The sequence below is a fragment of the Lipophrys pholis genome (assembly GCF_963383615.2).
Source record: "Lipophrys pholis genome assembly, chromosome: 10".
In the NCBI taxonomy this organism is placed as follows: domain Eukaryota; kingdom Metazoa; phylum Chordata; class Actinopteri; order Blenniiformes; family Blenniidae; genus Lipophrys; species Lipophrys pholis.
The window spans coordinates 8,273,643-8,299,818 of record NC_137640.1 but is presented as its reverse complement, the minus strand read 5'-3'; the positions used below and the strand labels follow the sequence as shown (position 1 = coordinate 8,299,818).

The window sequence follows — 26,176 nt, the reverse complement described above, 5'->3', positions numbered from 1 at the left end:
AGATATTGAATAATTAAACTGTCACTTATATAATTCTCATTTTAGACTAAATATCACAACTATCAAGTCTGCCACAGTGATTTATTCTTGTTTTATTTTACCCGGACAGATTGTTTCACAAACGCTTTGGTGAAGTCAGAGCAACAGATTTAAACCAGAGCACAGATGAGTTACAGGCTCATATAATACTGACCTCTTGTGAAGATTAATCATGATAAACAATGAATCACATTGTTTCTTTAATATGGAGTGCCATGTTATAACTTTATTTTTGTGCCTGTGTAAATTCTGATTAAGAAAATAAATAAAAATGAAATCAGTCTTCATAACATTCCATAGCATACATGCACTCAGACACTCGTGCATATGAAAAAAAGAAAGTTAAACTTTATTACATATGTCAACAGTGTGTAACATTTCTTACAACACCTTTGTCAAAACAAACAAATCATCTACAAGCAGAATAACAGGGTAAAGGACATGATGCAGGGGGCAGATTAACTGAGTCCAGGTTTGTTCAGCATGTGACAGTTTCACTCCAGTTGCGGTCGAGAGCAAGCACTAAGTACAGTACAGGTTGCATATGAGTAGATTGAACGACAAACCATTTATACACTAAACAGTTGAACTGGATGTAAATTAAACTCTTACTGTTGGAAAACATTTCACATAATTACAATGTCATTCTTAGTTAAGCAAATTAAGACGTTAGTGTCGTTCATGTGTATCGAGTTTGTTGAATCACACATCTGCGGTCTCATTATGCTGAATGGTAGTTCACAGATATCCAGAAGTCTTTTTATAATTACTGAATTAGAAGTACGGGTATTTGACTGAAAGAAGTAAAAAGCTATATGACATTTTTTTTCAAAACTGTCACAAATATGGATTCAAATAATGTAATGAGGACAAGTTTGAAGCCATCAATAAGATAGTAATGGGGAAATCATAAGTGTGATAGGGAACACGTTGTGACATTAAATGCGGGATGTTTTTGCAAAATGTCTAATTTGAAACGTTTTAAGACGAAACACTGAAACATTTGATTCCTTCACATGCCCTCTCCCTGAAATTTAATCTCTTTCTCTATTATTACGTCTCCTGTGAAGGCTGAAACAAGACACAAGGCAGTTAAAAAAGAAACAATAGATATTCAAAGTGCAGTCAGTAGAATATAAAATCTCTTTGACACCTGGAAATCTACTTGAGTACAGCAACAATGTGTTTGTTCTAAGTTACCTTGCATCTATGCAGATATCCACATTTTACTTTTCTACTATCTTTGATATCTTTATTTCCCCTCAAGGAAAAAAACCCACATTATCCTTGAAATAAACTTTACCAAGTCCCTCTGGTGAATGTTGTTGGTCAGGATGAGTCATATTCATCACTTTCTATTATGAACTTATACAGATCTTGCAATTAAGTTTATTGAGAACTGTCTCATACAGGAGATTTATTTAATTGTACTTGCTGCTGGTAATAATGCAAATATGTCATATAGGTTCAGTTTCTTTTTCAATCTAGAATTAGAGTTTTGACCAGGCTGCAGGATGTTGCTGATGGTTGTTATTATACGAGAAGCTGCGGCATGACAGAGCCAGGAACAGTTTTCTTTTAACACCGTGGCAGAGGTAGGGAAGCCGGTATACTGCCATGTCAGCGGAAAGTTCACATTTCTGATGGGATGTTTGACACTGCAGATCTGATTTAATACACAATCCATTGGTTTTCTGACTCACTCACTCACTCACTCACTCACTCACTCACTCACTCACATTGATAATGCAAATTATACTGATGTTGACCACGACTCTTGTTTTGACGGGTCAAATGTGACCCACAGACGGCGATAATTGTTGTTTTGAATAATCCTAAAGACATTGTTGATATCTGTAACGTTAACTCCAGATTGTCAAGCTCGGCTTGCCACGGTTGACACTTAGTTTTCCCATCAGCGTTTGTCACTCGCAGGCATGAGGAGGGGACCTCTGTCATCATCAGCTGTTTCCATTCAATATTTTGGGATGCAATACATTTAGGATGCGATCATTCTTTGTGAGATCTGCAGGGAGTTCATTATTCTGCAAAGTAAGAATATGCATATACAAGAAAAAACTTAAATTATTTCATAATCTTCTGTCTGCCCATCACTTCACCTCAATTTTCGGTGTTGTACCTTGTTGGGTAGCATTGGGTCTGCATGAGCACCTAGTAGCAGCATAACCGTTCGAAGATTTCCACCCATGACTGCAGCATGAAGGGCAGAGGAGCCATTCTAGAGATGAAAATACGAATATGAACTGTATGAAACATTGCTGCATTCATCCTGGCAATAAAAAAAACTAAACTTTTTCCATCATCTATAACAATGCATATATAGATGAACATACATACAGGTAGAACAACATTATATGCTTTACCTTGAGGATGCCAAGTGAGGGAGAAAACTTGAGAAGTTCCTCAATAACACTATTGTGTCCTTTAAAAGCAGCTTTAAATAAAGCAGTAGATCCATCCTTAAAAAGCCACAGAGAAAACAAACACTTATTTAACACCAAAGAGCTGACCGGACGCTTCACAGGGAATAACTAATTCCAAGATTTACACTTTTATCGTGTTGGTAGGATCTAAAGCTTGGCGTACTTGTCTGTCGCCGTCTCGATCTGCACCGCGTAAGAGTAGCACCTTCACCACCTCACTGTGACCCATCTGAGCTGCCATCCACAGGGGGGCAGTGCCATCCTGGGCAGCACAGGGACGGGGAGTGTAGAGACAAAAAATAAAAAGAAAAAGGAGAGAAAATGAACAACTAAAAACTTAATGTTGGAATATGTTGTATGTATTTAAGAGGTGGAAAAAAACTTTAGGACAGTACCTCCCTCATTTGGTTGACCTTGGCACCAGATGCCAACAGCTGGCGGATCACGGTCACATGACCTTCCTGGGCAGCAAGGAAGAGAGGACTCGCACCATCCTGGAATAAAAGAGTCATTACACACACAGGGTAAGACTTTGGCATAGTTCTTATATGTTTGTTTTTTTTGTTTTTTTTTGCATCAATACTACATAAAATGTGAATTAACAACATTATGACTATTTATAAATTCACTTTTTCCCTGCAGTCAGGCATTATTCCCAGAGACACAGCCTCACGCCAATCCTGCACAAAGTGATTCACGTCTGACTCAGCAGAAACCTGAGTGGCTGGATTCCAGCTGCAGCGACAGGGAGAGCACAACCAACCATCTTGCTCCGGACAAACAGTGAAGTGTAACACCGAACCAGGATGGGAAACTGACAATGAGAGGAGATCACCCCCCCCACACACACATAAACACACTGCGGATGAGAATGCAAAGAGGCCTCACGTTTAGTTCGTCGTGGACATTGGCTCCATTCTTCAGCAGGGTGTCCACCACTTTGGAGTGGCCATACTGAGAGGCGACGGTGATGGCTGTGCCGCCATCCTGCCAGGAAAATCATTTAGAAGAACACAACAGTAGTGAAGCAGCAGTTGTACTCGACAACAGAGTGATTTAAAAATAAATAAATAAAAACAACAAGACATATGGAAATGAGCGCACTTTGATAAAATGTTATCTATTCATCCCAGCATAGCTCAGCAGTAATAACATGGCAGCAGACGGCATCACACCCAGTATTACAAAGGCCGTGAGACACGTCATCGTGGCTAGAAGCATACCTTTGTCTGGAATTCAGTCGAGGCACCGAATTCAAAGAGGAGCTTCACAACGTCATGGTGTCCCTGCTGGGCGGCGAAGAACAGGGCGGTAGAACCTGTCTGGAGAGGAGGGTCAAAACAGGCACTGCTGTTATTCACTATCGACTCTGACCTGACGTTACATGTCACTATATATACATGGTTAAAAGAAAAATGGTGAAATGGGTGTTCAGAAAACGTTTATTCAATAGTTTTCTTTTAACCTCAGAAACAGGTAAGATTTGTTCCAGTTATCGTAAGTCAGTCAACTTTACTTCCTGAATTGTGCTCTGTTGTGCTGCTCAGTAGTCAGATGCAGGTTAAACAGGTGAATCAACATGTAGCAGCAGAGTCACGGTAAGAATACCAGAACATTTGCATGTTTTCGTATCAGATCAAACCCACCAAACCAGCACCAAAACACACTTTCTGGTGTAACTGCCCCCCACCATCCCACCCCCCACCCCCCCAACCCACTCTCTCGGAATAAAATGCACTGAACATATCATGTGAAATAGAAAACTGCTGCCATGCATTCAGAAGTTTGCCACAAGCTTGAAAAACCTGTTTTTCATATTCTTCAATTAACTGCCGTCATTGTTACTTGAGACAAACATTGACTGTGAAACTGACAACTTTGCTTTTGTTTGCTGCCGTTTTACAGATTTACATCATAATTACTATAAACTTCTTCCTGATGTCAATCATAAAGGCTGTCAAATTAAGATTATCTAGGACAGAGCGAAGAAAAAAAAACCCATCCATCTGTAAACACACCCCTAAACACTATAGTCTAATCGTGACAAAAACTCTAATTTAAAAAAAGAAAAACCCACAATGATTTGTCTGATCTTAAGTGCTTTTATTTTAAAGAATTTCCTTTTCTGGGTGTAGTGATTTCCTAGATTTAATGATAACAGGGTGTCAGTTAGCAGAGTTCCAAGTCTGAAGAGGAGAAAACAACAGGGTATTGAGAATAGATCAATTATATACATCTGCTCACTTGTAACTATAATCCTCACCAACTGAATTTATCTAATTTACTTGTGTAGCAAACAAAGTACTAATAAACTAGACTTTCTGGGGGGAGGATTTTATTTATTTTTTTAATTCTAAGACATTATTGTTAACTGCTGTTTGGATTTATAAGCAATAAAAAGGACCCAGTAGCTCATCATGTGCAAATAATGTGCTTTAATATGATATATGTTGTCTGCAAGATTAGATATAAATCTGTGCAATGAAGCTTATTTTATAATTAGTCACTTTCAGTTATAAGGATGTGTGCTTTATTGAAAAAAAAGTGTATCCCCTCCACTTATTTCTCAGGGTGATTTTTCACACAAGTAATCTAAGGGAAACAGCATGCAGGCAACAGCATTCCCATGATCCCGAGACTTTTCCTAATGCTGTGCCACTCTGAAGCGCTCGCGACTCCCACAAGGAATAGAACTTCTGAGTTAGAATATTTTCTGGTTGGATCCAGTGAATTAGCGACCTCTGGACTTCAAGGACTTTTATTTAAACAAACAAAAAAAAAAATCGAGATTAATTTCCAAACATACTGTACCTCTCTCTGGTAGTTGATATCAGCTCCTTGCATAATAAGTTCTTTCACACATTCATAATGTCCGCTGTAGGATGCCACCATCAGCGCTGTTGTTCCATACTGCAAAAATATAGCAAAAAATAAAATAAAATAAATCAAGAGCCTGTTTTACTGGTAAATATGTCAAAAAAAAATGTGCTTAGGTTATGGAGACAAAGCCACAAAGGTCAGCAGGAACCTTTTTTTTTTTTTTTTTTAGCAAAGTGAAACCTTCAACATTTATCACGATGGTGAAAGAAAAACATTGTATTGATGTCAAATTAAAATGGCACGCACACATGCACCACAGAGGTAAGGCTCGAAGCTCTCTGTGTTCCTACCACAGGTGGGATATGGTTAAAGCGTGCAGCTGAGCAGCCAGGACATGCAGCATCCGTACACTGTCTCTGCAGTCCGCGTCCACCCGCCCACTGTTGAGCAGCAGCTGAAGCAGAGCCAGGTTCCCCTTCCTCGCTGCCCAAAACACAGCATTAGCCAGGGGCGTTTCCTTCTGAAGGGTAAATACACACAACAGAATGCTGACCCGAGACAACAATTATAGCATTATACTGTAGACAGTAACAACAGCAGAGAGTGTCCAGGTGTCATGGCTAAACACAGCTTTCGGGTGTCTGTGTGTCAAATACAAAAGCTTCACAAATCAAGAGCACAAGATGATTAAATATCAAACGGACGTGCTTTGACAGCAACGCTCCAATCTCTTGACATCTAAGCATAGCTATATAAATATCACCTGCTTTACAAGTTTATCCATCATTTTATATGATTTATTGGTGGGGATAAGTGGAAGGTCTATCAATGTGCCCGACAGGACCAATAAAATATCAATATAACTTTTTGTTTTTAAACAATTTTCTTTAATTAAGAGAAACTCCACACATACTGTGCAGTGACATCAAGCCTTTAAAGAGGGACCAAATAATCCGTCTCTATTTTTTCATTTGTCTGAGGTCCTTCAACATCTGCGCACTATGGTGAAGGTATTCTATGGGTCTGGTGGTGAGCGCCATCCTCTATGCTGTTGCATGATGGGGCAGCAGGCTGATGGTGGCCGACACCAGCATCAGAAAGGCCAGTGATGCGGCAGGGGTGGGGGTGGGGGTGGAGGTGGAGATGGACTCTGGTCTCAGAGGTATGTCCATCCTGAACAATGTCTCTCATCCTCCATGATGTCCTGGTCAAGAGCAGAAGCACCTTCAGCAACAGACTCAAACCACCAGCAGCGCAACAAAAAGCACCACAGGACATCCTTCCTTTCTGTGGCAACAAGAGTCCATAACTCCTCCTTGTAAATATTGTTGTTGTGGTTTTTTGTTGTTGATTTAATTGTCTCTTCCTTCACACAGTTATCCCTCTATCTCTGTGCATATTCATATTTAATATTACCTAATTTTTATTCTGCTTTATTAATATGTTATCCTTATTCTATTCATCCTGTGTGTTCTTTTTGTGTGGAGCAACGCTACAAAGAGTTTCCCTATGGGATTAATAAAGTATTTCTATTCTATTCTATTCTCTTCTATTCTACCAGGTCCCATCATATCTTAAACTGTTAGTCCCACATTACCCAGCAGACTACTTGGTTCTCAGAGTGCTGGGTTTCTAGAGGTTTCCTAGGACTTAGAAAAGTAGGGTGGGAGGCAGAGCTCAGGTAGAATTGAAAAGCATTATCATGACTATGCAGATTACACACACATTCACATCACTCTTTCACCAGGAGAGTTCAGTACAAACACAGACTGGGTGTACTGAAGAGGTCAACCTTTGGAGGATGAGACAGGAGATTATTCATCTTATCAGATATAGAACTGAAGTAATGGCTCTTTAAAACCAAAAAAATAAGAATGGCTACTGAGCTTCAATCTGTGAACAAAATAAAATTTAAAAAAAGCAGTGAATGAGTCAACTTGGTGTGGTTGCGGGTTCAACTTATTCCAATGTATATTTAAGTCTTCTATGCACCACTGCTTGAGGCTATTTTCTCTGTCTACAGTAACTCTCCCTCAAGCAGTCATACTACCCTGGATAAACCAACAATCTATTTCCCCGACTTGTCTTTGAGGCCCATGGGGCACTTGGTACAACATTATACGAGCACGCACGCGCACACATTGGAAGAATGCATGGATGCATTGAAGTCCGTGGCAGTCTAATGTAAGTTGAGCCTCTTCTCGCAGTTCAACATACCCCTCCGTGAAATAAAACCCCCTGAAAACGAACTAGTCAGCCCGCTGCGCTCCGGGTTGTCACTGCGGCCCTGCAAAGACTTCTTGCTGAGAACAGTGGATGGAGAAAGGCTCGTGTTTACCTTGAAAGACATCCTGCAGACCTCATTCGTGACTCATGTTTCCTCCTGCAGCACTCACTCATTAGACGCGATGCTCAGCACCGCTCGCCTGCTTGTGTCGCACCGTGTTTGGGTGTTGGCGGCGCCCATAATAACAGCAGACCGTCAGCTGAGCTCATCCTCCGCAGTGAGTCCTGCACGGCGGGGACGGAGCGAAACCAGCAGGGGGCGCCGCACGTCACGCGCGCCTCCGCGTCTCTGATCGGGATACATAGCATTAAATTTCAGGTATTTGTCGAACTTAGTCCAATTTGATCTCGACAACCAGAAATGTAAAGATGTGTTTTATTACACAGAAGTACAAGTACATGGACATTTAATTCAATGTCTTTTCACAAGACCCTGAAAAAGTAGATTCCCAAAGAAATTATAGATACAATTTCAAAATAATCCAATTTTTTTTTCTTTGCGCAAAGTGCAGTGAAACATATAAAGAAAACATGTCCTCTATTTGTAGCAAGAATTTGACCTCAAAATGTTTGACAACTAAAATTGCAAAAAAAGAAAAAGAAAAGAAAAATAACTGTACTTCATCCTTTTATGACTGTCAAAATCTACAAAAAGATGTTAAATTCCATCAGCAAGAACATTTCTCCTATTTGGGAAAATATTGATTCCTCTCAAGACACACAAACTCTGCAGCCTTCAACATCTATGTTTTTTCTTCTTCTTTTATTTAACAAATTGTCCTTCACAATATAAAGATGCGACTTCGAGAGCAAGTTTATTTTCAGACTATGCCCCCTCCCCCAAAATATGTTTGTAAACTTACATCTAATCTCTTTTTCCATCTAGCATCTAACAGTCTTTTATATTAGCAGAGATGTTATGATAAAACCAAACAAAATGCAGTTATGTACATTTACACCCCCAATACAATACAACAAATACTAAAACAGGAATCAAGGAATTAGAAAACTACAAACAATTTTGAATTGATGTGCTGAACACATTCAAAAAATTAAGTTGAAGACCAGATTAATTTCCCTTGAATTGTGGTTATATGATGTAAGCCTAAAGTTAAGAGGTGACATAAGCTATAAATATAAGAGAGCTGGGACCTGACAATAGCAATATGCTGTTGGGTACGTTTACCTAAATAAAGTTCTTCTTTCACTACCGGTTTTGGAAAGTTAGATGTCAGGTGTTGTGCTCGCATATCAACTGCTATTTGAGGGATTTACAATATTGCAGCTTTAGCCATCTCTAAATGATGACAGCAGTACTGCAGAGGAGGAGCAGGCAAAGCATCTTGTTTTTGTTGACTAATGTCCTTCTCAGGTGATGGCGTAGGTATTGATTTAGGGATTGAGTAAAAGTGCAGTAGAAACGTGTACTTATATGAAGGCTATATAAGGACAGGCTGATAGTTAGTCTCTTTCTATGTCACCACTCTCAAGAATATGGGAACAAAACAGACTTGTGCAGGTAAGCTGGCTCAGGTTTTGTATTTAATTTGTAATTAAACTGTGGAGATGCTGACTTGATTGTTAGCGGTAATAACATTCACTGTTCAGCTTAATGTCATTAGGCTAAAAGATGCAAATACCCTTGTCCTGCATGCATTTCATTAATAACAACAGCAAGTCTTCATAATCTAATTTGCATGATCCATTTCCAACCTTGAATTATTATTCAGATCAAATATCAACTACACTCTAAATTATTAATTATAATTCCTGATACATGTCAGCCAGTGCTCAATAATTGGAACGAAAGAGGCATTTTATTCTGAAAGGGTCACATGGATTTTTAATATGCAGGGCAGTGTGTCAACCATGCAAAAAAAAACCATGCAGTGGCAGTAGTATTCACAAATTATTCTCTACTACGGCCACTACTACTACTACTACTACTATAAACTATACTTCTTTTTGCTCCCATTGAAATCTAACAACAAAAAAAGGCAGAGTAAATAGAGTTAATACTGTGGTCTATTTTTTCAGTTTACAGTTTGATTCACCAGCTTGTTTTTCTTTGCTGTAGCCTGAGAATAGACAGGATATTAGAGTTGCTTCTTAAATCATCTCATGGTATGAGGTGAAATTACACGACTAGACGGTTTTATTCTCATTATTTGTGTCGAACATAATGAAGCACATAATTCCATAATTCATCTCTGAGTAGATGAGTTAAAAAATAAAAACGATGGACAATTCATTGGAATATTCCTTTCAGGGATTATTTTTTTGAAGAAGGGACAGGATGAAACAAAAGACCTGTCTATTCCATTCTTCTCTTTACATTTTCTAAACAAAATATTTTTTTTTTTCTCTCCATCCTTCAAGTGTAGTTGAGTTTATATCACTTCACAGTTTATACTTACATTTGAAATAACTACAGGTTATACAAGGAAAAGAAACGTGAGGATAAATAAATGTTTTAATTTGAATGAATGTGTTTTCCAGTGAAAAATTCCATGTACGCATCTATTAATTATAGTCTATAATCTGCTTTCAAGATATTTATATTTCTGTGCTCTTTCAAAGCATCATCAAGGTTATTCTTTCAGATTATAATCACCTCATCAATTCATAAACATCCTCTCTCACTTTGAACTGCTTTTGTAAATTTTCTTTTGTTTTTTTAAGTAAACATAGGATATCTTTAATGCAGTGAGCATGTGAGGAAAGCACTTCAGATTTACAGTTGATTAGTTTCAGTTTTATCGCCAGCAGGAACGCAAAGGCTCGGGGATATTTCTTGTTATGGAAAGTGATTAAAATATCCTCATGAAACACTCAAAGCATGTGGACATATCGCCAATCACTTCAGAAAGGGTATCGAACATTTCCAAACTTCACTTATGAGTTGATGGGCAGAGCCAGATCGGGTGTGTGAGGTTTGACGGTATCGGGGATGTTTGTCATGAGCTGGGGACACGTTTGCATAAATCTGACACGTTTGAGTATTTGTATAAAAAGTCTGAATTGAATGAGACTGCTTTGCTTGGCAACATGATTGTAGTATTTCTCTTCACATCAGTGTGATTGCTTGATGTCAGTCTCAAAGGCTTCCAAGAAAGTATCACTTATACTACATTGGCAAATGAAAGGGTTTCCCAGCGCTGTGCTGTTCTCTCCCTTCCAGTCCAGCGGGTCGTGTCTCTGCTGACAGCGGCGCTGCTTTCCGTCCTGCTGTGCGGCCCGCTGCAGGTCCTATCAGACTCGGACGAAGTGCCGCTGACTGAGTGGGAGATCTGGAAAAGTAACCACGGCGTAAAATACGATGAATATGTAAGATTTGTTCCACAGCTAAAACATGAATGTCAGTAGAAAAAACAATACACAAAACAACATGTGTATCTTTTTTTTTGTTGTTGTTTCCATTGATCTGTTTTCTCTGTTGTCTTCAGGATGACATGCAAAGAAAGGCCATCTGGCAGAAGAATAAACGGATGATTGAAGATAATAACCAGGGGTTTTACATGGGGATGAGGCCATTTTCCATGGCAATGAATAGATATGGAGACCTTGTAAGGAGTGATTTATTTATTTATTTCCTCTTGGCCAAATAATGGCCATGTTTTGTTTGATGGTAAAAGTAACAAGATATATATATATATATATATATATATTTATATATACACATAGGAGTTTTGGACAGAACTTCAAAGGAGGTAGATGCCATTCAACACTAAGTCAATATGACACATCTCATCAAATGTCTATTATTGAAGCAAATGAATTAATTCAAACGTTATATTTTTGATTTTCAACATACTTGTGGTGATGATATATTAATGGTTTGTCAAATCATGTCAGCATGCCTAATCTCTGTGTTTTCCATGTGCAGACAAGACAAGAATACCAGGTTCTGCAAGGTGCCGCGATAGACGCACAATTTGTTAGAAGAGGAAGGGATGTCTCGGCTCGACGACTGCGTAACGTTGCGAAAAAGTTAGATGGTTGGCATGTCGACTACAGGACCCTGGGTTATGTCACTGAAGTCAAAGATCAGGTACGATATTCCTCTGGGCACATTATGCAGAAGAATGTCAGGCTGAATTAGTGTCCAATTTGTTTTCTGCAGGGTTACTGTGGCTCCTGCTGGGCCTTCAGCACTACTGGAGCCATAGAGGGACAAATATACAAGAAGACAGGCCAGCTTGTGTCTCTGAGTGAGCAGAACCTGGTGGACTGCTCTAAATCATATGGTACCTATGGCTGCAGTGGGGCCTGGATGGCCAATGCCTATGACTATGTGATTAGCAACGGGCTGGAGGCAACGGTCACCTACCCATACACCTCAATGGTGAATCTCCATCTGCTTTCTAGTCAACATTGCAGCACACTAAAAAAAAAAAAAAAAAAAGGTGATTTTACATTCAACCTGCTGTTTCAACAGGACACCCAGCCATGTTACTACGACAGCAGACATGCAGTTGCTCATATCAAGGACTACAGATTCATACCCAAAGGAGATGAGCAAGCGCTGGCTGATGCAGTGGCAGCTGTTGGGCCCATCACAGTGGCTGTTGATTCAGATCACTCAAGCTTCCTCTTCTACAGCTCAGGTTCTTTTCTCACATAATCTGATTATGCATTAAAGCAACAATCAACTATTCTTTCCTTTAAATTTGAATTTTAACTATCATTTCATGCAGAATACACATAAACTATAAATATCTTAATTTTTTTAAGTAAATCTAATCCATTCATTCATTTTAAACTCCAGATGGCGCCATTACAGTGCAGTTCTGGGACCACTTCTCTTCAACTGAACTGATTCTGGAAGCCTCACTTGTTAATTTACCTTCTTCTTAATCACAGGAAAAATATCAGGTTGCCGCAATGTTACAGAGTGCTGCTTTTAGCTGTAATTTTCATTCAGAGAGCAACAATGGTCAGTCACATAAGTGCTTACAGCTGTTGTCAGTGCAGAGAAATCCTCTGTGTGTGTGTGTGTGTTTTATCTTCTCTGCTGTGACTATTTGCCTGTACCATGTGCATTAGAAACAAAATCACTGTGCTCAGTACACCACTCACTCACCTAATTTCTGATCCTATAACAGCAGCAGAAACCAAAGCCCGCATGCCAATACTAATACGATACCGATATCTTTTTAACTTATTCAATCGTTTTATAATCACTAATCCCTTGCTGGAGAACTAGTTATTCAAACCAGCAGGAAGGAGGACATTTATACCACAATATCTTTGACGTTGTTACTGAACTGTGTTGATGATATTTTCACGTGAGAGTGGATCCCATAAGCAGATAGATCTGCTTTAGAAAGTAACAACCTGCGCAGCAAACGGCAGACACCATTGGCGACTATGTGGTGAACGTAGTAGTGGAAACAAACCAACTAAAAAGAATAAAACAGCAACCGCGTTTCTCTTGTAACCTCACAGTAGGATTCTTTTTACGGTTCATTTCTGCCAACCCCCACAAGCCCAATGAATTGATGTGGTTTTGAATTATCTTCCCAGGTATATATGATGAGCCCACTTGCAACCCCAACAATCTGAGTCACGCTGTGCTGTTGGTTGGATACGGCTCAGAGGGAGGCCAAGACTACTGGATCCTCAAAAACAGGTCTGGTTCATTTTAAACACCCAGAAAAACAGCACAACTTCCTGTCTCTATTCTCACTTCTACTTTCTTTCATTTAGTTGGGGAACCAGCTGGGGTGAGGGCGGATACATGCGAATGATCCGGGATGGCAGAAACACTTGTGGCATCGCCAGCTACGCCTTGTACCCAATTCTATGATTTATTTATTTTTTGAAGAAGCTGCAGTTTGCTAATGGTATGCGCCATCACTGGAGTGGGGCTCCAGAAAACTTTAGCCAGTGCTCCTGTGGGGCTCATCACCCGTCTTTTCTGATCCTCTGTGACAGTGCAGGAAAGCGATTCAGCTGAGATACTCATTGTTTCAGTGATCTCAGGGTTGTAGAATTAAGCAGTGACAACATCTTATTTCAGAATCTTTACTGATTGCACAAAACTTTACCAACAAAGAGATTGAAAAATATAAAAAAAAAAATGAATGAAGTAAGACCATGCAACTGGATTGAATGCAAACAAAATGCTGAAACTTTAAGCAAGAAAATGCTATTGATGAATCAATATACAAACTTAAAGCTAAGCACTACTGATTTTAGGACTCATATAGTATGCATTTTCCTTCACCTATGTTTTATTAACCAATAATGAAAAAAAAAAAAGAGACACACAATTTGTCTCCACCTTATCCACAGGAAGCAAACAAATTAGATCAATGTAAGACAAATTATACTGTCAGAAAAACAATCCACCCTCCAAAAAAAAAGACAAAGAAAAAAAGAAGCAAGCAATCTTTAACTGTGCTCAGATATTTCTCACGGTTTTGTGAGGAGAGACATTTCTCTAAACGGCATTACAATGTGGAACAAGTTTCATGTTGATATGAGACCTGCAGCATGTCCAGGAGGACATATGTCCATACGGAATAAACATTACAAATATTTGTCTGGTATTTCAAGACATATTAAAAGTTTAAGTTTTTACAATTTTTTAAATTATATAAGCCAATACAGATGTAATTTTGTATTTCTGAGTAGTCAAGAGATCATTTTCTCCAACAAATAGAGAAAGGTGCAATGAACACACATTTTAAGATCTTAAATTCTAGTCATTATGAGACTCCAAAAAAGGAATTCTCACTGATAGAACCAAAGAAATAGGCAGAAAATAGCAGAATATTGGTTTCTGTGCCAAAATGAACTGAGGTACATGTGAGAGAATCAGTCTGGGTAAAGAAGTAAACCCTATTATCTAGAAAATCCTCCGTCCTCCAGGCACCACTCTGACTGGTCACCTGAGGGACAATCACCGAAGCAATCTGAGCAAATTTTCCGAGTCACATTTGATAAAATTTGAACCGCAAACTGGAACCTTCAACCATTACCAAGCTGCCGGTGGCGACCTTGGAGGAAATGGAGAGCGGGAGACTCCACAGGCCTTATAAGTCACTGCTTCCATTCACTCTTATTCAGTGTCATGCGTCAAAACCAAAGAGGAATGGTCCATACCTCTGTGAACTGGTTTTCAATTTGCAACTAACAAAATGCCAATTAGAAGTGGGACACTGGAGAGAAAAAGCCCAGAAGTTTGATGGTGCACGTCCCCCATCCATCAAACTAATTTAAAACAAAAAAAACAAGTTTTGTTCATGTTAAATCATCAGCCTAATGATGTTATTGCTCTCTAGTAATCAGTGTGTTAGTATGGAAACATTTTGGTATAACCAAAAATGTTTATCAAATAAAATGTAGAAACATTTTATTAATCCAGAAAGAAATTTCTTGTATGCTGTATGAGATACAAAAACACCCCCCCCTGTGAATTTGAGCAGGTTTTAATATGGCTTTTTTCCTAATCATGGTTTCCATCTAATGGACAGAAACAGCTTGTTCATACCCCCAAATAAGTTTTTATGGAGATGACGTTTAATTTTGTGGTGCCTTTTAACTATCTGACTGTTTGTTTCACAAGCTACATGGTCTTTCTTTAAGGAGTGGTCGATAATTATTGTCTTTCATTATGATTCCATATTTTTAGACCAAATCAAATAATGGCTCGGGGCAACAAATCATGGAGCAATGTCAGCCACAGTTCTTTTGTAATTCTTATGTAACCAAGTTGCATATTTATCTTACTGTCTAAATGGTATTTGTTCAAGGAAATTCCATGAAGAGAGTGGCAGGAATGAGTGAACAAATTTCATATGCTATTCATATACTTTTCTACTTTTTCATTCATATACTTTTTTTGTATCTCTCCTCAGCCGAAATCTGAATCATCAATGCAAATATAACGTGTGTTTTTTCTAAATAGATATTTTTTTTTTACTTTTCATATTCAGCAAATATAACCCGTACTCCATCAGCTAACCAGATGATAATAAAGCAGTTTTCTTTTAAATGTATGTGTATACAATGTGTTGTCTTTTAGATACACCGAGCCTTGAACCTAACTGCATTCAGCCATACTCCTTTACTCTCACTGCAGCTTTTTCTGCATATTAATTAAGTAAAAAGCTGAGAAGTATCACATTGCATTGGCCCATGGGGACGTTAGCTGCAGGATACATATGTGCCTTACATTCCATTCCAATTTTTTAAAGTACAGCCAGGAGAGACACACAGAGTGTGAGTGGTGAAGACCTCCATGGACCAGACGGTTTTACAAATTGTGGTGAACCTGATGTAGGTTATATTTACATAAAAAAAACAACAACATTAATTAATTTGGTGATTCAAGCTCTTCTAATTAACCACACCACATCTCCTTGCAAACAGGATAGGTTAATCTGAATGGGTGGATTTTGAGATTTCTATAAACATTGGTGTGACAGTAAGACTGACTGTACGATGTTGCTTAATAATGATGTGTACCAGAATAACAACATTAACTTGTACATCATATACATACACTGCCAGCAGGCTTGATCCTGCATTTTACCTCCTTGAGAATCTGCTGACTGATTGTTTTGTGTTGCACGCCTGTTCAGATATATACGTGACATCCAGGCGTGCATGGGTTCGATAGTTCGACTTTTATTTTGTAACATAAAACACAGAACCACACATCAGCCAAATCTCAAATGCTCTCATCTGAGGTCCACGGAATACTGTGCATCCATCTATCACTAACACCCAACAATAACATTTATAAGCAGCATCTATTTGCACTTTCACACTCTTACACCGTTGGTTAACAAACACACCCCTGCCAATGTTGGCAGCTCCACAGAATATATTATATATACAATATCGTGCATCCGCAAGACCCATACATGTGCTTTAGCAGCCCAAATAAAGCATTACAAATAAGTAAACAATTAAGGTATTCACAAAATAAATTGATCTAAAGTATGGGGGTATCCAATGTTCCACAAAGGCATTACTCTGGCTCCCATGTTTGGTTAGGAATGTCATTGCCTGCTGCATTTCCTGCTTCTTATTGGCAGATGTAGTTTGCAATAGGATCAGACTGTGCATAGGAGAGAGACAGCTGTGATATATCTTACATGGCTAGAAAATCATCTCAGCCTGTCTGTGGTCTCATGGCGGTGACAGCGCCTGTCTATTTTCCTGTATCACCTCGTGACATAGCGCTGCAGATTTCAACCCCTGATTAAATATATTGTCACGATTGCTTGTCTTTTGTCTGGTATGGCCAAAACTGCACAGCGGGTAAGCACCTTTGGTCTTGTCGCCACAGTTTGGGTTTTGCCAATGTTCTCTTGCTATGCTCTGGTACCATTGTATAAATAGTCAGTGTGTTTTTTTTTTTTCCCCTCAGCTCAAAATGCGACTGGACTTTTGAGAGGTTTCGAAAAATGTCTCTTTCCACATCTGATAATTTTCATCAGTTCATCAGCTTCAATGCAAAATTATATGTCTGCAGAAACTCTCTGGACTTGATTTTTTTTTTTTGTAAGAACAGTGATTCAGTGACCTTACTGACCAACAACCTCCCCACGGTGCTATTGTCTTCACTTGTCAATGATTATGCTTGAACTTATCAGTGTAAATACGAGGTCAGGTGGACATTCATAGCTGTAATAGACGTGCAGGGGGCTGCATGGTTGGTCTTCACACCCACACACAGTGGCACAAGCTCACTTGTTAAATAACTGCAGACAGCACCACTGGGGTATTTGTAGCTGCAGAGAGGAGACAAATTGAAATTGCGTCCCCCTTGGTGCGTTAAGTCTAAGTGACCTCCGGGGCAGTCGGATCAGGACTACTGCAGACCACCGTGAGCTAAACAGGGTTTCTATGGAAACATAACCCACAGGACTGCCTGAGTCTAATCTTAACTTGCTGTGTCCGTCCATATCCTATTACACAGAGCCAGTCAGTTTCAGTTCATTACTCCTACAGAACTCTGAAAAGTTTCATCCATCCATCCATCCATCCATCTGATTGCATTGGGTTTTCAGGGTGCCGGATTAAGAATAGCGGAGTACACTATCATCAGTGCAGCAAAGATGCTTTTTTTGCCTCTCTTCTTTTTGAGGATTTGCATTTGGCAACAGTGATAAATGAAGCCTATTTGAAGGACACCAGTTTGAATGCCAGTGATTCTCTGACTAGAAGTTAGTTCATGTTTTATCAGAAATAGAAACAAATATTGTAAAATTCAAATTTGAATGCTTTCAGTTGAATAGGGAATGTTATTGATTAGTTCTCGGAATATGCTGAAAAATCAAGGACTTTTAAAAGTTCTAAAATCCTAGCAGTATGCCAACTACTGTATCCTGTAACCTCAGTCAGTCCATCAGTCAGTTAATCAACTGACAGATTGGTTGATCAATCAACCCTCAAAGGCAATATAAGTAAATATTCAGTCTCATTCTCCTTTTTAATGGGTTTCTTATTTGCGTTGTTTTAGTGTATTTCTCTTCTTTTCTTGTGAAGCACTGAATTGCTTTTTGTCGGAAGAGTGCTCTTTAAATTAACTCCCCCTGCCTTGACTTTCCGAACTATGACTTAAAAACATTGAAAGTATGTTTGAAACGATACATCTACACTATTGTTATAAGTTTATGAACACATATTTATTTCTATTCTACATTTTGAATTTCAAGGGTTTATTTTGAGTGAACCGTTTGGGGAGAAGTTGTGCTTTATCAAAGATAAAGGAACGAAACACAACAAAAGCCCCCTATTTCCATGTTTGTCAGAACTATTCAGTCATGTTTGCCTTGATTGGGATGAATTAGGAAAGATTAAATTGGTAGAAAGAGAAGAAAGGCATAACTTATCAAACATGGTCACTTGCCCGTCAAGTAAAAGGTAAACCGTGATGTTGGGTTGATGGTGGGGTTAAAGGGGTTGGGTGTACATCTATCTATAACTATTTAAAAGCAGTCTGTAAAACTATGTTCTGAGGTTGAGTTTTGAGTATTAAGAGAGGGATAAAATTAGGATTTATTACTATGTCCAAACTATTTTAGAGCCGAGAGTTTTTTTTACGTAAATCAAATGGGAAGTAAAGGTGAAAGCAGTGAAATAAACTAAGTGTAACAGGTAAGACTACTTCAAGGGCAATAAAAACTGTGCACTTCTCTTCCTCCTCTTCATCATATTTAGGGTATGAGCCCGAGCTGAGCTGGCTGAGACCCTATTGGAATGCAGGGAATTATTACTACTACTACTACTACTATTGTTATGGAAATTGTGCACATTCATACTTTTTCCTGATGAAAAAACATCAAAATATAAATAGAATCTGAAAGGGCGTGGCCATGGCACTCCAACGAATATCTGATGCTTTGCCATGAAACAGTAACTCTGCTCTACATGCTGCAATGGGCCTGAAACAGGCTTTTGCAAAGACCCCCTCTGATCCAATCTACATGTCGTTCACAGGAAATACCGCTACCTGCTGGCAACAGGAAAGATATTTGTTTTTACCTTTTTATGTGTTATTATAACTACTTGATCGTGTGAACTTTAAATGTGGTGTTTTGCATGTAAAATATGTTGATGCTGACTCACTGTGAAAATCGTGACTTCTTATCAAAGGGCACATCTGAACTTTGATGTGTCGGGTCTGACAGACAGACACAGGTCCTGCAGTGCGCCGTATGAAGGCCGACAGGCGACCTGCTGAGAAATCTCACACGGGGTCAATTGCATACCAACAGTGACTTTAGCTGGGGGGAGTGGGGATCTCTAATTCTGTGGCTCGCAGAGCACTTGACAAACATTTTTGACACTTAGATATAATAGTAAAATTTCCATTGCACTCTGATGTAAGCCAAACCCCATCATGCACCACGTTCCAACATATATGGGTGTGCGAGGACCCGTTCAATGTTGCTTGCAGCTTTAATTAACTTCCTTTTCTATTTATTCTGTGTGGAGCAATACATAATGGAATTTCTCTCTGGAATAAATCATTTGTATTTTTTTTGTATTCTATTCTCCAGAGACAACTAAAGACCAGAAAATACCATCCTACACTTTATACATTTATTACAAATAATTAAATGACATTGACATTTAATATGAAACGCATTGACATTAATTGCATTTAAAAAAAAATTTTTTTTCACAAAAATGATGAGGGTCCAATGGGAATGTTCGTACGCACACATCCTTGTGTACGCACTCACGATAAACACGGTCCCAGGTCTTCAATTTCTTTTTTTCAGAATGCGGTGCTGTATGTTGATCTGCTATTTCAAACTTAACCTTTGAGAATTTCCTCTTCAGATGGCTAAATGAATAACTCCTTTGTCACCTTTCAACAGTGTATTCTATCCGAGTGCTGTGCATCTCTCTCTCCACTGTCAGACTAATGTGCCTTGAGTTCAAAGGCTTTTCACCTTTGAGAGCTCGTTGTAGGTTGTATGATACCTCTCACTGAAACTATAGATTGTTCGAGGGCTCAGAGGTTAGCCTCCATGGCTTTGTTCTCTTTCTCCGAAGCTTGTTGTTCTGACTGATTCATCTCCAGCACTTTGAGCTCTTTCTCAAGAAAAGTCATTTGCTTGACCAGATAGATTTATAAAAAAATTTTCTGTTGCCAGTGACTTGTACTCTTCTTTGGACTCTTTACTTCCGTGAAGATTCTTGCGACAACCATCAATTTCCTTTGCCAAGTCGTTCTTTTTTTTTTGATTGAAGTCGTCAATTTCCTTTTTGAGTGAATCACACTCATCTGACCAGTCGTCTTCTTTCGGTTGTTTGAAGAGCTTGCTGTATGTTTTACCCAAACATTGATCAGTTTGGTCGTCATCTTTCTACATGTTTCTGCAATTTCAAGCCGTCTGTACATTTGTTATATCTCCGGCTGCAAAGTGACACTTCCTGGACAATGGCCTCTTTCTTTGGCTCCAAAGTTTTTGAAAAGTTGTCGCTTCTCTTGGAATCCGTGGATTTCCTCTCTGAATAACTGGTTAAGCCGGGCCATTTCCTCAGTCTCCTTTCTGACTGCGTCACACCCGTCCTCCAAAAGATTTGATTTTGTAGTTGCAACTCCACCTCCTCAAGTTGTTTCTTGAGTTCCTCATGTTCATGAGTCACAGCATCCGTTTGTGCTTTGCCTTCATTCATGCCCATAGTCGCTGCACCGCCCTGTTCTTGGTTAAATCTCACACGAAGAAAGGATTCACTGGCTGCAGTCAGCTTTAACATGCACTACCGGGTAAAACATCTTTCTTTTCAGAAGATTAGAAAATACAATGCATTGGATGTCCCACCTGAGATTGTTTGCTTTCTTTCTTTCATTCTTAAATGTGTTTCATTTGAATAAATCCTCAGAAAGGCTCCATAGGTGATCAGTTGAGTTACTTCATGTGTTTATCAATATTTGAGATTAGCTTCTATTTTTCTTCTTCTTCTTACTATAAAGATTTATGGACACCCTATTTACACATCTTTTAATGGAATAGATTAATGGCATTTTTTGGTGAGTGTGTGTCAAGTGATCTCTGGATTACTCTTTTTTTTTTAATTCATTGTGTTTGTTCTTAAATTTTTTGCACATGTTTTAAAAAAATAAATAAAAAAAATACATAGATAAAAAAAAAAATCTACAACACAGTGGGTAGAATATGAACTGATCAGATGTTTTTTTTTTTAAGTTCAGCACTGTGACAGGCAATATGGCAGTGTATTTTTTTCTCATTATCAAACATATTTCATAGATTTATCTTTTGTGTAAATTGTTTTTCTGCTGAACACAACTTGAAGATATTTGTTCTCCGATGTTTACATGCTGTAAAACAAAATGCAAATGATTGTTCTGAGCTGCTGTTCATCATCTGTGTTGGCTTTGACTGTGTGTTTTTCAATTTCATGTGGATAAACCACGGGACAGGGAGACCACAAGACTATTTCTGGTTCTTCATAAATATGAGCTGAGCCGAATGTGACAGCGCACACACATGGCATGGGGCAGACATTGGACATCTCTGATTATTTCCAAGGTTAAAGTAATGAATGTTTCTTCGTCTGATCAATCCGGTGTCTTCTTTCAGAATGTCTGTGCACAGAGATGCTCAGACAGAGACCATTTCAAAAAGGTACATCCCTGAAAACACAATTAATTGGTTTATTATTTTCTTCCATGTCCCCCCGGACATCGGTTAGTGAGCTTGTGGACAGATTTAATTACAAAGTTACAAACATTATCAGGGACATTGTACTTAATGAAGTGAAAACTCTCAAGGTCTACATGGAGACCTTGTCAGTGAGGGTTCAAAAAGAGTGTTGAAAAGTTTAAAGACTCACAGAAAGAACAAACATATTCATGGACACGTGAGACAAGAGTGATTTTTAAACATTCAGTTTATTTAAAATTTTCATTTGGTTGCTTTCGTCTTGTTTTTTTAAGTTGCCAATATTTACAATTCAGCAGTTAATCAATATAAAGGTATATCAATATAAAGAGCAATATGTTGCCAGCATTGAGATTAGTTAATATTTTGGCCAAGAGGAAACATGTACAGCAAGAAGAGAATGTACATGATGTGCATCAGGGTACATTAAAACTGAAGTAGTAGTCATACAAAGAATCAGTGGCGGGCCGTGTATTTCAGACCGAGGCCTTCACTAGCGTTCGGTCTGAATCAATCCACAACTCAATACGTTTTTATGCAGAAATGCAGTATATCGAGCCATTGCATCACAGATAGATACTCGAGTAGCCAGAATAAATACCTTTACTGATGGAAAAGAAATCCAGAGTGGACTATTCTCCTGCTGCAACGTCCGGGTGTCGAGGAGTGTTACAAGCAGCTTTTCATGATTACGAAATCTGGTCTGGGTCTGGCAAGTAATATTCACTCTTTTCTATAAATGTGGACTGTAGATAAATAAACTTAATAGATAAATAAAATAGCAATGAGTAATATGATTAGAGCAAAAAGATAACCTGCTATGCACATTTGAGATGAAGCAGCACATAGATAACATTCCTAATTACAGCAGAATGTTTTAAGTGAGTACTGAATGGTGGTCAATTATTAATGAAAATGTATTGAACGGTTTATTCTGATGTGAGATTTTGCAGGTGGACCAGAAGGCGAGATTGATGTCGCCTACTTCGCCTACCAAGATCAACTGACATCATTTAATGTTAATAATTCTGTTGCAATAATGGCTTAAGAGCAAATTACTTGGTTTTTATTTCCACATTTATTTTTATTTGCAATAGTGGTGGATCACACTGGTTTTCGTTGTTTTGATGTTATTTACTTTTTAGACAATGCCTCCTGTTTGGGGTACGATTATGTGTTTAGAACTTGAATTTCTTTAGTTCATAAGCATCCACTTAAATTCACCCAGTTTGAAATCAATGACCTCCCATAATTCTAATTTTGGGCGTTCTATGTATTCAATTGTTTGGTGTGGCTATTAGAGTTGGTCTTTGTTTGTCTGTTTTTATGTTTTGTTGTGTTATTTATTCACAGGGTTAGTGTGTCACTGCTCTCCGTGGTTAGAAGGTTGCTAAGGGAGCGTGGGGGAATTTTACCGTCGAATGTCATGAGTACAACATCCTGACGGGTTTTTCGCCCTCACAACTCTGATGGCTGGTGGTTTTCATATTTTGCTGTTTATTCAAAAAAATTTTACACGCTCTGCTGCTCTTGCAATGAAGAAATGTTGGCTAACCTAGTCATTTCCTTTTCTTCGTTCTTTATTCGTCAAAACAAGAGGGAATGTTATGAAATTTAGTTTTTGTCTCATGAATGATGTGCAAGTTCACAGTCTGTGTTTCAAGGGTGATTTGTGTCTGCTCTTTTGGAACCTCTGTGCCACTTTTTGGAACCTTCAATGTCTGTCCTTGAAAGATTCACGTGCTTCCTGCTTCCAGGGGAATTCTCCTGATATGTTTTAGTGTTTGTACTGTGAACTAATTTAAGAATATATTACTGTTTGGTGAAATATAAGATATTTCTGTCTTTTTTTTTTTTTTATTTAGGCACAGATGCAAGCACTTCACCATTACCTAAAAATTTCCATAATAATGACTAATTTCGCATTTTTTGTTTTAAAACAGCTTTCACAGCCAAAAGAATATAACGAATAAGAGATGTAGACGGGAAAACACAACAATTTTATCTTTCATAAAAATAGTCTTTAGCTGCTTGTTAAACGCATTTATAGACTAAGAGCATCGTAAACAGAGGTGAAATGTTTGCCTGAAAGCATCTGCCACCTCTCATGCTAAAGTGGATGTGGGTAAGAGCAGGTGAATTAAGCCGGAAAAAAGCAGGACGGAGTAAAACAGCCGTCTTACAGCAGGTTTCATGAACAACTAAATGTACGAAACTCATGGAAATTCAGTGATGTTTTATAATTCTCAGTGACTAGTGTGTTATTGAGACAGCAGTGGTGCTACAGAAAAGCTCTGTAATGTGTTATTTCCCCCCCGGTCTGGTATACAGTATAACATGTAAAGCAAGGAGCTGTCCATGTTGCACATTTAGACTATGGCGTTAATAATACAGGTATAAAAAGATGGATGGGTGATGGAGAGTCAATAGAGTGGGTAAACACTGAAGACACTAGTGTTTCCTGTTTACGACAACGCACCTTCCTGGGCATTATTAGATTTTGCTCAAGGATTTTATTTACCACCCTGACTTGCTTCATCTCCTGACCGAAGGAGCTCATAACAGCAATGTTTTCACTATAGAGATGGGTGTCGGCGGAAGTCAGAGCAGAGATGCTGCTAATCAATCCTCAGAGGCAAACTAAAAGATCAATTGGTAATTCCCGATAACGTCCAGCATTTCTTATTTACTGACGTAACAGGCAGCAGAGCTGAAAAATAATTGAGCTCATTTGCAAACAGAAGACATCGATCCTCAGAGTACCCCCCCCCCCCCCCCAAAAAAATCGTTAAAACGCATAATTTGTCATTCGCTGGACACATTATTTTTGGTATAATGGATAAAAGTGAAAAGCTTTTCCATCTCTTTCGAAGAGCTTTAATATAGCATGAAAGCAGGATTGTATGAGTAAGAAAAGAGGGAAAAAGAAAATCATTGAGCTTGAGCTTCTTAACAGCATCAAATAGATGAAAGGGGTTATGGCGCTCTTGTATTTTTTGGGAGAGGAGACTAGACATGGTGATATTAGGCACAGTGCCTGTATATTATATTGGTTGTTATCCCAGGTGTATTGTGAAAATAGTTACTGCTCACTCCAGAGTCAGGGATGTAATGAAGAGAACGAGAACGAAGAAGTAGAAAATATTTATATTTTTATGTATTTTAAATTTTTATTATTTATTTATCTATTTATTTATGTATTAATCTATTTTAGTGCTGTCAATGAGTCACATTTTTTTTTACTAATTAATCGCACAATTTTCTGTAATTAATTGCAATTAATCACATTGTTTTTCTACTGAAGATTGTAATGGATATTTATTCAGGGAAAACCACGGAAGACTAGTTCACTATACAAGTGAAATTATAACACTATAAATTGATAATATACATTTCCGTGAGTTTATTGTGTTTAGACGTTATTAAAAAGGTAAATTTTATTCCTTGTTCCTCTTGTTGAAAACTGGGACTTCTAACTGCAATTCTGTTGTGTGCATGTAAGCGTTTGCATAATAATAAAAGGATTCTGATTCGACCTCACAGCAGTTCAACTGAATCACTGGTCCTCTGACTTTCACAAACACTTGTATCACACTCAGGGTATCAGGCAAAACAATGAACTACTCAGGAATCACAAACAAAGCAACAAGACACAGGGACAGACTGAGTACTGAAATAGACAAACGGGGAGAAAGAGCAGAAATGAACACTTCAAAAGCCTTATCCCCTCTTCAAATATAACCTTTTCAATCTGCTATCAGCCACCGTGCCTTTGTGGGTGGGTGGTTGTCCTGTTGACTTTATGATAACCAGCAGCTACTATCAATTCATTATCCCGGCGTGAGCTGAGGCAGCACTGAGTACAGAAAGAATAAAGAAAACAAACAATCAAGCACAAAGCTCATCCAGTTTGATGAAAGATTCCATGCCAGAGAAAGTCTATTTCCATAAAAAGATACTGTGTGTGTGTGTGTGTGTGTCAGATAGATGGTAAGAAACATGAATGGGGAGTAAAAATGTGGTTTCAGGTCAACATGATATGGTAAAACACTGAATTCTGACTATGGAAGTAATAGCTTGACTTCATATTGAATGGGGATGAATTCAATATGACACAAAATGACTTGACAAGTCACATTATCCAAAATTAATCAAATGTTTGAGTTGTTGTGATGTAATGTTGTAAAATCTTTTGTTTAGCCAAAATGTGATTGTAATTCAACATTTTCAACCCAGTAAGCTGCCATAGCACAGCTGCACAGCAGAGGACTGGTTAAGCCCACAGTGAGAACATTCCCAGTTCAAATCCAGCGGGGGAGACCAATGTCCAGTTTGCATGTTTTCTCTGAAAATGTCTGCGTTGTCTCTTAGTACTCGGACTTCCTTCTACATTTCAGAAACATACCTTTAAAGTTATTAAGTCACTGT

The 26,176-nt window shown here is 38.5% G+C and overlaps 2 protein-coding genes across 4 annotated transcripts; one reads left to right on the top strand and one right to left on the bottom strand.

The window, feature by feature from the left end:
• Window positions 1-70: 70 nt before the first annotated feature.
• On the bottom strand, window positions 71-7,848 carry ankrd29 (ankyrin repeat domain 29). Of its 3 annotated transcripts, none has more exons than XM_080472621.1 (10): window positions 7,642-7,814; window positions 5,713-5,823; window positions 5,295-5,393; window positions 3,707-3,805; window positions 3,372-3,470; window positions 2,879-2,977; window positions 2,647-2,745; window positions 2,424-2,519; window positions 2,180-2,278; window positions 71-2,084 (listed from the first exon to the last, which is right to left on the bottom strand). In XM_080472621.1, the coding sequence occupies exons 1-10, from the start codon at window positions 7,651-7,653 to the stop codon at window positions 2,001-2,003; spliced, it is 897 nt and encodes a 298-aa protein (XP_080328747.1). In that variant the 5' UTR covers window positions 7,654-7,814; the 3' UTR covers window positions 71-2,000. The 3 variants fall into 3 exon arrangements, with proteins under 3 accessions (XP_080328747.1, XP_080328748.1, XP_080328749.1); XM_080472622.1 differs by having other exon boundaries at window positions 247-2,084; window positions 5,654-5,823; window positions 7,642-7,848; XM_080472623.1 differs by having other exon boundaries at window positions 247-2,084; window positions 5,610-5,823; window positions 7,642-7,809.
• A 1,235-nt stretch (window positions 7,849-9,083) lies between these two features.
• Window positions 9,084-13,398, top strand: cts12 (cathepsin 12; the record flags this gene model as incomplete). Its single annotated transcript, XM_080473074.1, has 8 exons — window positions 9,084-9,108; window positions 10,771-10,916; window positions 11,036-11,155; window positions 11,476-11,640; window positions 11,713-11,934; window positions 12,028-12,196; window positions 13,116-13,221; window positions 13,299-13,398. The coding sequence occupies 8 exons, from the start codon at window positions 9,084-9,086 to the stop codon at window positions 13,396-13,398; spliced, it is 1,053 nt and encodes a 350-aa protein (XP_080329200.1).
• Window positions 13,399-26,176: the final 12,778 nt, after the last annotated feature.